At 46.4% G+C, this 12,865-nt stretch overlaps 1 protein-coding gene across 5 annotated transcripts in view; it reads left to right on the top strand.

Annotated features, from left to right (window-relative positions):
- Window positions 1–12,865, top strand: part of Tln2 (talin 2) — a 409,739-nt gene that overhangs the window by 332,694 nt on the left and 64,180 nt on the right. For all 5 annotated transcript variants that reach the window (XM_040739688.1, XM_005075489.4, XM_013117408.3 and 2 more), the window contains 4 exons: window positions 5,626–5,766; window positions 6,271–6,452; window positions 8,438–8,570; window positions 10,915–11,016. In XM_040739688.1, coding sequence (XP_040595622.1) covers window positions 5,626–5,766; window positions 6,271–6,452; window positions 8,438–8,570; window positions 10,915–11,016 — 558 coding nt within the window. The remainder of the gene's footprint in view (window positions 1–5,625; window positions 5,767–6,270; window positions 6,453–8,437; window positions 8,571–10,914; window positions 11,017–12,865) is intronic.

Here is a 12,865-nt window from a genome sequence, read left to right as displayed (position 1 = left end):
TGACAGTCAGGCCAAGAGAGGAGCCGAGGATCAAGAGCAGAACTGAGAGAAAGCAGGGCTGGTTTGGCAGGGCTATATAGGAAAGAGAAGCTACGGGAAAGGAAGGAACCCTCTGGGCTACAGGACTAGGGAGGGTTAGGGCAGGGGGGGGGGCGTGGTGAGAAGAGCTGAGAGGTGCCACAGATGCTGAGTGAGCCTGAAAGCCTTTGTGCCTTTTGGTATGCTGACGGCCACCACAGTTAGTCATTTATTGCAGGTTTCTTTGGGACCTGACACTAGACACTTGGCTCTCCCACTGGATAGCACCCCCAGCCTGACTTCAGTAAAAGGGTCTACAACCTTCCTGTAAATTGACCTCATTTCTCTTTGCTGCAAAAATCGCTGTGTGATCCCATGAAGAAGTCAGTCAGGGAGTGAGCCTTGCAGAGGCCAAAGGAGAGAGCATCCGTCCAGCCTGCAGCAGCTGGAAGCTGGCTGGTGAGAGCCGGGCCAGTTTGCCCAGTCAGCAGCTCCATTGCTGTTTCAACAAAGAGTCATTTTAAAAACCAAACAAAAGCCCCGTGTTCGAAGGCAACGAGAAACTAGGTGGAAAACAAATAAACAAATTAAATCCAGTGTCCTGGTGCTCTGGGATCCTTGTGGCAGCTCATCTCCCTTGCCATCATAGTTCATGACATTAGCAATTAGCAAGCTTATGCTTTTAAGAATGTATTGTGTGTATATCACTCGTTCCATCCACACAGATAGACTGTGTTTATCATGCCCATTTTGCTGATGGGGAACTGGAACACAAAGAGGTTAAATAACTGCCTAGGTAAACCAGCCAGTAAATGACAGATGAGAATTCAAGCCGAGGCCCCGGAGCCCCTGTTCTCAGTCCTGGCGTGTTGTTGGACGTTTTTTAGAACCGAGGCGATGAACTCATCCCTCCTGCCTAGGGAAAAGGCCCTGGCTGTGTTTACAGAGTGTAAGTTGGAGGGTGGGGGTGGAAAGGACAATGTAGCTAAAAGCTGTGATTTCATTGTTGCTTGCTGCATAATTAACTTCTCTTAGTTAAAAGTCTGGGGGAGGGGGAGACTTTAGAAAAAAAACTCCTGCAGCTTCTCTCTCCTGCAGCTTCTGACTCCTGCTGCCTCTCTGTCTCCTGCCGCCTCCTTGGTTTTAAATTCTGTTCTGTCTGTTGAGATGGAATCTTCTTTCACATTCTTCTCACAGTGTCAACCCCTCTGTAATTCCCGGCAGCAAATAAGCTCTTGTGATGGTCCAAAAGATAGGCCTGTGGAAGCATCAGAGGAGGAGAGCCGGGTGATTATAATGTGGGGCACATAAAGCCAGTCTCCCATGAGTGCCACTGCAAACCGGCGTCAATATAAGGCGAACAGAAGTAAACCTATTGCCCCAGCTCGTCGAAGTGTGTGCAGAGTTTTCAATTCCCACTGTGTGCCAGGGTTTGCTGGCCAGTCTGAGCATTGCCTTTCACTCACTAATAAGAAAATGGCAGAGGTCACTTCCTTGGTGCCCTCTGCTCTGTACTGAATGGATTTCCTATTGAAAGGAGTAGTCAGGTAGCCTGCGAAACAGAAAAACAAGTGGATCCTTAATTTCCTGAATAGTCCAGATAACAGTGTCACAGCTGCATTTTTGCTGTCTTAGGCTCCTTAGTGTGTGTTTGATTTGCACCAAGCTCTGCCCAGACATAAGCCCAGCTGCCATGCCCTTCCAGCCATGAAGAAGGGAGTAAGTGGCATGCCACTGGGACCTTAGATCTCTACTGATGGCATTCCTTAAACTTCCCAAGCATAGCCCAGCAAGAACCCACTTCATTCTGTCTCCTGCCAGGGAGGGCTCTCAATGCCAGGGGAGTTGCAGGGACACTGGCTGAGTTTCTCTCCATTATGCTCATTACCTAGCCTTGAATCAGATGTGTGGAATGGAATGTTATTTTAAATGTGCAGCCACTCAGGTTTGAGTGCCAAGTGGAAATTATGCAACCCCAGCTTTTGTTTTGCTGAGAAGTTGAAGTTTGGCCTTGTCGTTCACCGCAGAGTGAGTGCTCAGATTTTTGCAATTAGGCACTTCCAGTGAGTGCTGCAGACACCCGATCCAGCTCTCTCTAATTGAATTTGATTTGGCTGTAAGTATATTTTCTTGGTCATCCGTTTGGACTGATAAAGTAGAGTTCTTCAGATTGGGGTGGGGAAAGAAGAGAGTTGGAGCCTCAGGTGATGGTTTGAGACATGACCAGGTAGTAGAGGGGACTGAGTAAATCATGTCATTTTTCCAGGTGTAGTTTTATTGGGGAAAGCAGGTGGCTGGCTATTCAGTGATCTTTAAGGCCCTTTCTAACCTCTTAAGTCCATGAATGGTTTCCCCACATACCTGGGAGGTTAGACAGAAGACACAAGGAGTAGCAGACTCAGAGGTATGGAGTGCTCTTTTCCACATGGTTTTGAGTATGCAACCAAGTGACTTAACTTGGTGGCGAAGGAGACATTCTGTAATATGGAATGGGCACAGGGAAACATTTGTGGCTGCTCAGCACTTCCCTGTGGTGCTGACTCTAGTGTCCACTCTACTTAGATTGGCTCAGGCATATCCAGTGGAAGCAAAATTTGGAAGTGAAATAATAGCTTTACAGATCATCCTTTCTAATGCCAAACACCTCCTTTTGAGGAAATAATTTCTCCCCGTTTTTTTTATTTGTTTGTTTGTGTGTGTTTTGTGTGTGTGTGTGAGTGAGAGAGCGTGCGTGCGTGCGTGTGTGTGTGTGTGTGTGTGTGTGTGTGTGTGTGTGTGTGTGTGTGTGTGTTTTGAAACAGGGTTTCTCTGTGTAGCTTTAGCTGTCCTGGAACTTGCTCTGTAGACTAGGCTGGCCTCAAACTCACAGAGATCTGTGGGGACACCAGACCTTGAGCAGAAACCCACTTCCCCTTCGGCCTGGGAGCAGGCATCTGTGTAATGTTTACTGAAAACAATTCAGTGCTTTAAAGCTCTTCATAGGGCTGAGATAAGGGCTTGCTCACTGAAATACCATGCCTTTCACACCTCCTACGGCTAGATGCCTCTTCCTGTTTCCCTGTGGTGTCTCCCCGATTCTGGGGCCAGAGATTAGACCACCAGCCAGGAGGAAAGAATGGTATGTAGATGAATGGCAGAAGTCCTTAAAAAGGGAAGCTCCTTTTTTAGAGAGAGACTCCTCCTGAGAGCTCTCCTAAGCGGACTTGGAATCTCCTCCTAAGCTGACTTGGGAAGCATAAAGTTTTCTTAAAGCAACCGACCGGTCTCTGTGTCATCTATCCCGACCACCTCGCTACATTCTTGGATGCAGGCCGCACAGCAGGTGCGACAGAGATCTGCCTGCCTCTGCCTCCCAAGTACTGGGATTAAAGGCATGCACTGCCGCTGCCACCACTCAGCAGCATTTCCTTTTGAAAACCAAAGCAGGTAGGTGATGAAGGTTTCTGCAGCAGCCCATGTTATTCAGTACCCTGTCCTGTGAATAGCAACAGGCTCCATGAGATGTGATTTTTCAGGATCTGTGCTGAGCCAGAGAAAAAATCCTTTTGGCATCTCATTTGTCCATGTTTCTTCAGATTTACCTCAAGGAGTCATCTTTTCAGTTTGTGTAAGTTCAGATGAGGGTTAGTGGCCTAGCCAGATGTTCTCCATCCTTGCAGTCAGAGAAGGAGGCAGGAAAGGAGGGAGTCTGAGTTTGGAGAGGCGAGAGGAAGAAAGCAGACCACCCAGGCAATGTGACTTGTGGAGCTGGTACCCAGGCTCCTTGGACTCCAAAGTTCACTGTGACCATCCTCCTGCTTCACTCATTTTCTTGTCCTGGGACCATTTATATCAGGCACCTGCTGGGTGGCATCCACCATGCCTCCCACTGGTAATCCCAACTTGCTCTGAGGCTTGGCAACTCCCAACCACAAGGAGGCTACAATGTGAATAGCACAGTGGAGTCAGCACTCTGAGGCAACCCCTCTCTGTATGGCCAGGGCCAGCAATGTGGATTTAGCATTTAGTGAGTTCAGGAGACCAATCTGAGGTGGGGCCATGAGTGTAAGCAAGAAGTAACAGGCATTTGTTAAGGTCTCCAGTGGGCCTAGAAGAATGGCTGAATCCAAGAGGTTACAGTAGGGTCAGGGTCTGTTGGGTGAGGGAAGTCAGGCAAGCCAGGCACCATAATTCCTGAGGATGGTAAGTGAGCGGGCTCATGGGAATGCCTCTGAAAATATTAGCATTGTGACTATGTAATTATTATCCCAAGCCGCCAAGGCCTGGCTGGAATGCCGTTGTTATTCAGAAGTAGCCCTCAGACCTGCAGTGCCTGCCTCCTCTTGCCTTACTGAGAAACAGCTCACTCCCACCTCAGACCCAGCTGCTCAGATAATGCCAGTGCCTCTGGTTTGTTTGTTCACTAATTGTCTAAGTAGGCTTTTATATATTGCTCATAAGGATTAAATTAAAAGTTTAATTGGTCATTTAACAAGGAAATTTGTATTCTTCTGCAAGCATAGCTGCCTTCTCCATGCAGCCTTCTGCTAGAAGACAGGGCAGTGTTCTTGAAGAGGTGGAGTCAGGGCGAACCTTGACCGCAAGTATTAACCCTTTGTAAGGCAACTTGGCATGTCTCCCAGGCCACATCCTGGATCCTCACCAAGCTACCCAATGAATCCACAATGTGACTAATCACTCAGTCCTCTTGTGTTGTCTGCTGCTAATTAAATAAAGATGAGGCATGAAATGAATAGAGGAGAAACACATCGTGTCGAGAGCACAATGAATTGTCTCAAGCTAAACATACTGACTAACAATAGCTAGATTGAGAAATAGAACCTAACCAGCACCTGGAAGTCACCTCTGCCCTGACTATGTGTACCTACTGTCCCAGCTCCTCCAGAGTGTCACCTAGCGTCTAACACCCCAGTTAGTTTCTCCTGGTTTTGTACTTCCATGAATGGAATTATGTAATAGGTACCCTTTTGTATGTGATCTCTTTAGATAGACCTGTGTGTGTGTGTGTGTGTGTGTGTGTGTGTGTGTGTGTGTGTGTGTGTGTGTGTGTTAGGAATTGCCCATTTGGTTGGGTAGGTCTAGTCTATTCCTTTGCATTGGATTCTATTGTCTTCATTCCAAGATGTTGGTCTTTCAGGGAGAGCCTTAAATGTAGAACTTAGGAAAGTTGGAAGTGAGGGACTGGGGATTTAGCTCAGGAGTAGATGCTGGTTTTCATTCCCAGAAACAAAAAAGGAAGGAAGGGAAGAAAGGCAGGCCATTCAGAAGTGTCACACCATGTAAAAGATCTTTGTCATCTGTGAGGGAATGGACTTAATGGAGAGGATTCCAAGAGGATCCCATCTCAGAAGTGGAAAAGAAAGTAGCTTGGCAGCCAGGTGTGACAGCATGGTTGGAGGAGTGAAGACTGCTGTCCTAGATTATTCCTTAGGATGGCTACCTGGACCTCTCTGGTTGGCGGCAGGGGTCAATTGCTCCAATTGCTTCTTACTTGTCGAGGAGTAGCATTCCCATTGAACTGTCCTCCCTTGCCGGGAGGTGACTGCTGTGGCTTAGGAATGACACATGTTTCTCAATGGGATGGAATCTCCATTTCTTTCCCATTAGGCCCTGGATGGGGATTTCTCTGAAGACAACCGCAATAAGTGTCGTATTGCTACCACACCCTTGATCGAAGCTGTGGAGAACCTGACAGCATTTGCATCAAACCCTGAGTTTGTCAGCATTCCTGCTCAGATCAGCTCTGAGGTAGGGGAGTCTGTGGCAATCTTAGAGTCATTGTCTAATTCTGTATGAAGTAGAATGAGCAAGGATAGGTAAAGTTCCAAATGGCCTTGTGTCAGCATCCTGTGGACTGTGTTAAGTAATACTATAGAAATTGTATTTTTGCACCACTAAGTAGTGTGTTAAGTACATAGTACATTGCTATACTGTGTTACTATGGATGGTGCTGTATACACAGTTGCTAAGCTCAGTAACTGTCTATCCTTAAGAAATAATAACTTGATATTGAGAATAATCTCCGTATCTAAGAATAAGGCTGATTTTTTTCATTAAGTGTATCATACTCAAAATTTTTATTTAAGAAAAGAAGTATATGTTATTTAAGGAACAAGCCTGGGCCCACGTTACCCCAGCCTATACCCTTTCTGTTAGCTAGCTTCCCCCTGCAGGGTAGAAGTACTGACTTAGAGACTAAGACTTGCTGGTCTCTGTACACCCACCTTTCACTTCTCTTTTGGTTGGTCTTAGGGCTCCCAGGCACAGGAACCAATCTTGGTCTCAGCCAAGACCATGCTGGAGAGCTCATCATACCTCATCCGCACTGCACGCTCTCTGGCCATCAATCCCAAAGATCCACCCACCTGGTCTGTGTTGGCTGGACATTCCCACACCGTGTCTGACTCCATTAAGAGTCTCATCACATCTATCAGGTCAGTATCTCATCTAGAGAGAGCTCCCAGCCTGCATCTGAATAGAGTAGGAGGGGATTATGCCCATCAAGTAATGTTGATCATTATTGTAATGGCTAATCTTGGCTAACGACTTGACACAAACCAGAGTCACCTAGGAAGAAGGAGCTTCAGTTGAGGAATTGTCTCCATCATATCAGCCTATGGGTCTGTCTGTGGGGCATTTTCTTTATTGATGACTGAGAGAGAGCCTAGACCACTGCAGTTGTGCCATCCTGGGCAGATGGGTCTGGGCTATGTAAGAAAGGTAGCCGAGCAAGCCAGTAAGCAGCATTATTCCATGATCTCTGCTTCAGGTCATGCCTCTAATTTCCTGTATTGAGCCTCTGCCCTGGTTTCCCTTAATGATGGACTGTGACCTGTAAGATAAAAAAGTTTTCTTTCCTCCCCAGGAGGTTTATCACAGTAACAGAAAAGCAAACTAAGAAAATTACAATAATCTCTTTATCATTTCCTTGCAATCCATGATAGTACTGGCCATGATAATAGCAAATTTAAGCACCTATTATAAACCAGCTATTATTCTGAATATTTTGCCTACATTCCCTTTTCTGGTCATCACATTTTAAAGTAGATATTATCATTGTTTCCATTTTAACTACTGTGAAGTTTTGGGCAAGAGAACTTAAGGGATGTTCTTATGGTCACCCAAAGGCTCCAGCTCCAGCCCTTCTGACCATCACACTGAATTGTCAACTCCTAGGGGCTCAGAGAGCTCTACTGTTCAAGTTCTTTTAGTCTTACAATGAGACAAAAGGGATATTCTACAGCCCACACTAACTCTGGGTTATCCTGGATTAATCTTGACCTTCTTGGCTATACACAAAGGCTGAGAAAACGACATTTCTCAAGTTGACCAAAATTAATTAATATCCTACAACATGGAGTGGTTGTTCCTTTGTTACAGTATTTTGCTTCTTAATTGCTTTTGAAGCTCAAAGCCATAATTAAACCTTTTATTAATGTTTTACAAAGAAAAAAATCTTTTCATACTTTAACTCTTACTGCAGCCCGTGAGTTTATGACCAGTGTACACTGTAGAGCACTTAGCGTGTTTGCGCTATAAAGGGTGCTGCACTTTTATTTCCAGTGGCTGGAGAGAGGGCTCAATGGAGAGATACTTGCTGCAGAAGCATGAGGGCCTGAGTTTGAATACCTAGCTCCATATAAAAATTCAGGCACATGGGTGTGTGTTTGTAGTCCTAGAACTGTGGGAGACAAATACAGGAGGATTGATGGGGCTTGCTGGCTGCCACCTGGCCCCAGGTTTAGAGAGAGATCATGTCTTAAGGGATTAACACAGAGAGTGATAAAGTAGAACACTTGACTTCCTCTTACAGTCTCCTTGTGCTAATGCTTGCAAGCAAGCACTTGTACACAAATGGACACATACAACACACATTTACTTGCACATGCACACATACACACACACACGTTTTTTTAAAACCTTAATATTTAAAGTGGAAGAAGCACCCAAGTACAAATTGTTTCATTTCTAATTGTCTATTAATAGCCTGAGAGGAAGGGAAAGATTCTATTCTTCCTGCTAGAAACAGAACTATGTCAGGTACAATTGTTAATTAAGAAATGCATGGGCACCGGGCGTTGGTGACTCACGCCTTTAATCCCCGCACTCAGGAGGCAGAGGCAGGTGGATCTATGTGAGTTCAAGACCAGCCTGGTCTACAGAGCAAGTTCTAGGACAACCTCAAGAGCAATACAGAGAAACCCTGTCTCCAAAACAAAACAAAAACAAAAAAGAAAGAAAAAGAAAGGCATGGGCTCCACACCAGGATTTGCTGAGCAAGCCTCAGAGATGCACTGTTTTGTGAAGGTGATCATGTAGGTAGGGGACAGACGCTTCCGGCCCACCAGCACAGGAGCATGATGTGACATGTTTAATTATGCCTTGTGAACTTTTGTTTGATTTGTTCTGTCCCTTTTAGGGACAAAGCCCCTGGGCAGAGGGAATGTGACTACTCCATCGATGGCATCAACCGTTGCATCAGGGACATTGAGCAGGCCTCCCTGGCAGCAGTCAGCCAGAGCCTGGCCACGAGGGATGACATCTCTGTGGAGGTAGGCTGGCACTCTGTCATCTACCTTGGAAACTCCAGAGGAAATGGGAGGGAATGTCTGTAATGCTGGAGTGTGGTCATGGACAGCCCGCCCCTGTGGAACCACCCAGGAGGTCAGGGGAGGGAGTAGAACAAGTGCTCAGAAGAGAAAGAGGGTGCTGGAAAGAGCTCGCCATAAAGAAGAATGTTCAAGTGAGACTGAAGTTAGCAGGGAAACAACAGTGACGGGGAACTCTGTGTGCAAACACGGACTACTGTGTTCGGTTGCACACATCAGTGGAGCAGGCCTGGGCATGCAAAGCTTGAGCACTTCTCTCTGACCACATTTTCTCTTTGTACTTTTTTTGGACAAGTTTGGCATTAAACTCTAATGCAGTTGGCCCATCCAGAGGTAAATAATTGTGCCCTAAGTTACTCTTTATCTCTTATGTGTGTGTTGTGGGGGAGGGGCTTAGCAACTATAAGTAGGGCCTCTCCAGAACCTGGAGCTCACCCTCAGCTAGATTGGCTGCCAGTGAGTCCTCAGGACCCACCTGTCTCCACCCTGCCCCCACTCCTGCAGGTAGATTGTAACACGAAGGTTCCCATGCCTGCCGAACATCCACCCAGCCTCACATTACTATTGCTGGTGGTCTCTACAGAGTTGATTATTGCCCATACTTATTTCTCTACTAGGAGCACAGCACCCAACATTCAGAAGGCATTTAGTTTGCACGAATGGTGTGGTTACCTTACTGTCATAGATTTAGGCATAATGACCTCTGTCCCTGTTCTCTGAGCAGAGGACCTAGAGCTAAGCATTACTCTTTTTAGTAGAGCTGTCTGTCTGCTGTACTTCCGCTACACACACACACACACACACACACACACACACACACACACACACACTTCCAGGAAATGAGGAGCAGGACTAAGCATTGTAACCATGTGAAAAGCTACTCTTCATTCAAGTTCACTGTGTGTGTTGATGACTTGACAGCAGACCACATCCTTTAAGTAATCCCCAGGTGAAGAAGGCAAGATGAAGCCAGGTCTGATGGCACACATCTTTAATAGCAGCACTCAGCAGGCAGAGGCAGTTTGATCTCTGAGTTCCAGGACAGCCAGGGCTACTTAGACACCCCCCAAAAAAACATGACCACTACCCCAGAAATGCCTCCCTCTCTCCATCCCTTCTGAACTACATCCTCTGCCTTAGCTCTTCCAATAAGAAGAAAATGTACCTCCTTTACATCCAAGGGTCTTCATTATACAATATTGAATTTAACAAACCACCTCTCATGAAACACCAAAGGAATTCTCTGGCATTCTTGCCCGTAATCACGTTAAGTGTGTGAGGATAATAAATAATTAGCTAAATGAGGCCTTTGGACTCCAGGGACACTTCCCTCTGCCTGCCCCATCTCTCTAGCGCCTTTTGTTTGTTTTCAAGCTTGCCTGTTACATTTTTTCCTTTCTCAACATGGTTCTGTGGCAGAGTAACAAATGCAGGAAGGATGTTGTCACTTTATTAGATGACATGTGGGTGGTACATCTCTAAGATGCCCAATGCTTTCATCTGTTAACCCTGATTCGATCCAGTACAGTTCCTACGATGATTCTGAGAAGGGGGTGGGTCTTTCCTCTCTCAGTTAATCTCCAGCTTTGAGTTCCTCATCCCCCATCCCACTCCCTCCCAGCATAGTCTGGCTTTCCTGCCCTGTCTCTTAACAGCCTGAATTCAACGAATTCAGCCTGAATTCCAACAAAAGTTGGAGCAGAGAGGTGAAACCATCTCAGACCTGACAAGAAATATCACAAGAGTATCATTTCCAATATTTGCCTACAAGTCACCAAGGACAGTGAACAGAGGCTAAGTTCTGATGTAGTCCACCTGGTGTCTTCTTGGTGCACCATCAGGAAGCCTTCAGAACTGGGCACATTTTCACATCACCCTTTCCCTCCTCTTTAAGTTCTGAGAACAGCAAGACCTGGATGTTCCCTCAGTCCCTAATGAGCTGTCTCCATTTGGACCAAGTTATCTCTCCTTCTTGGAAAGTACAGCTATTGCACATTCCCATTAATCATGCTATATAACCTACCATGGAGACACCCCAGCATCATTTGTCAGGGCTTGTGGGACTGAAGCCAGTGAGAAATACATCTCTCAGGCTTGCCTCATCGCTCATCTGAGGAAGGATAGGGATCTCACTCTGGGGAGCCAGGCAAGTCAGAGAATGGAAGACCAGGGAGCATCCAGACATTCTGATTTCATTCAGGTCCCCTGGTCCTTCACAGGGCCCTTTTCAGAATGACACAGCTCCATAGGGAACTATTGTCAAATGACCTTGACAATTTTTTGTCAGGCCCTGCAGGAGCAGCTGACCTCGGTGGTCCAGGAAATTGGGCATCTTATTGATCCCATTGCCACAGCAGCTCGAGGAGAAGCTGCCCAGCTGGGACATAAGGTAATGTGCAAGCAGGGAATCCTGCTAAGAGAGACTGTGTGTGTGTGTGTGTGTGTGTGTGTGTGTGTGTGTGTGTGTGTGTGTGTGTGTAGGGAGGGGGACAGGGTATCGTTATTTACAAAAGCCTGTGCTCGGTGCTTTCCTGTGCTTTAAATTCAGTCTCACTCATAGTGCCCACGAGCCTGGTGATGTCACTAACCCCCCTTTACAGATGAACAAACTGAAAGATAGTATGTGAAGAAATCTGTGTCACATTCTCAAGAGGATAACAGCAGGGATGGTCAAAATCCAAAGGACCTAAGGCTGGGAACTTCATTCTTCTTGGCCTGGTCCTGCTCATCTCCCTGGGGATGCTGGGCACTAGTTTAGTTACTATTTTACTCCCCCACCAAATAACAACTCTTGACTTGTTACATCTGCATTAGTAAAGTTAATTCAGAATCAAATGAGCCTACAGAACCGGCAGGATTCTAATACAGTCAGCATTTTAGCTGTAAGTTTTGACTTCTCAGAGACCCATCAGTACTCTAGCAAGACTCCCGTCTCCTAAAAGTTGTGGAAGCCTTACCAAAGAGTGCCACCAACCAGGGACCAAGGGTTCCGACATAGGAACCTATGAGGGACACTTCTCACTCAAACCTCCACAGTGCCCAGTTGCCTTTGGTGATGAACCCAGCATCATCCATGGACAGGGATAAGTCTTTTGGCAGTGTACAGGGCAGCCTGTGCTTGCTCAGGCTGGGACTCCAGATGTGGAGATTCACCTGGATGAAGCAGGCAGCAGGGAGCCAGATCCTCCTGTGCTCTGCTTGCAGGCTTCCTTCCCTGGTCTTCAAGTGGCTCCTTTAAGATACACACAGAGAGGTGGGGAAAGTGTCTCGGATAAAGTTTTTGCTGTGCCAGCATGAGAACCAGAGTTCAGATCCCCAGCACCCACATAGCTAGAGGCAGCGGTACACACCTATAACCCCAGAACAGAAGAGGCAGAGGCAGGAGGATCTCTGGGGCTCACAGGCCAGCCATTGTAGCCAAATCTGCAAGTTCCAAATTCAATGATAGGCCCTGTCTCAGAAATTAAGATGGAGGGACAAATGGCTCAGTAAGAGTACTCACTGTACAAGTATGAAGACCTGAGTTCGGATCCCCAGCACCCATGTAAAAAGCTGAACATTGCTACATGTGCCTGTAACCCCAGTGTTTGGGGCAGAAACAGGTGGATCCTGGGAGCTTGCCTAGCCAAAAGGATTGATCTGCAGATTCAATGAGAGGCCCTATCTCAAGGGAATAAGGCAGAAGCTGATCAAAGAAGACATTAGACATCTTCTAGCCTGTCACATGTAGACATCGTCATACAGACCCAATCATATACATGCACACACACCTCATACACAAATAAAGTAAGGTGGTGAGCAATTAAGGAAAATAACAGATAGATATCAGTCTGTGGCCTTCACATGTACCTGCATGTATGCATGCAGACACACACAAATGCACATAAAGGCACAGGTCAGCAGCAGCCCTGCTCACATATCTCTGTAAGTACTCTTTTTACTGGCCAAGAATCCACTGTTAGCAGCAATGACTATTATTGTTCTTTTTTGGGACACAGCTACTCACACCTGGGCTTGTCCTCATAACCCCCCAACCTTTGCTGTGTTTGTGACCCAGTGTCTGCTTGTGGGAAGTGGTCTCTCCCTACATCCCCACAACACTTACCTTTCCTCTGTGTGGTGGCGAAAAGCCTTTAATGGAGCCACAGGCTAAAGACTCACATAAGATTTCATCTTAGCGATTAGCTATAACTGTCCAAAAATGAGGAATTAGACTAGTCTTCGGTGCTGGTTTGTTT

This window comes from Mesocricetus auratus, unplaced genomic scaffold, assembly GCF_017639785.1.
Source record: "Mesocricetus auratus isolate SY011 unplaced genomic scaffold, BCM_Maur_2.0 Super-Scaffold_100691, whole genome shotgun sequence".
In the NCBI taxonomy this organism is placed as follows: domain Eukaryota; kingdom Metazoa; phylum Chordata; class Mammalia; order Rodentia; family Cricetidae; genus Mesocricetus; species Mesocricetus auratus.
The sequence above is the reverse complement of the archived record's forward strand: the minus strand, read 5'-3'. Positions and strand labels throughout refer to the sequence as shown.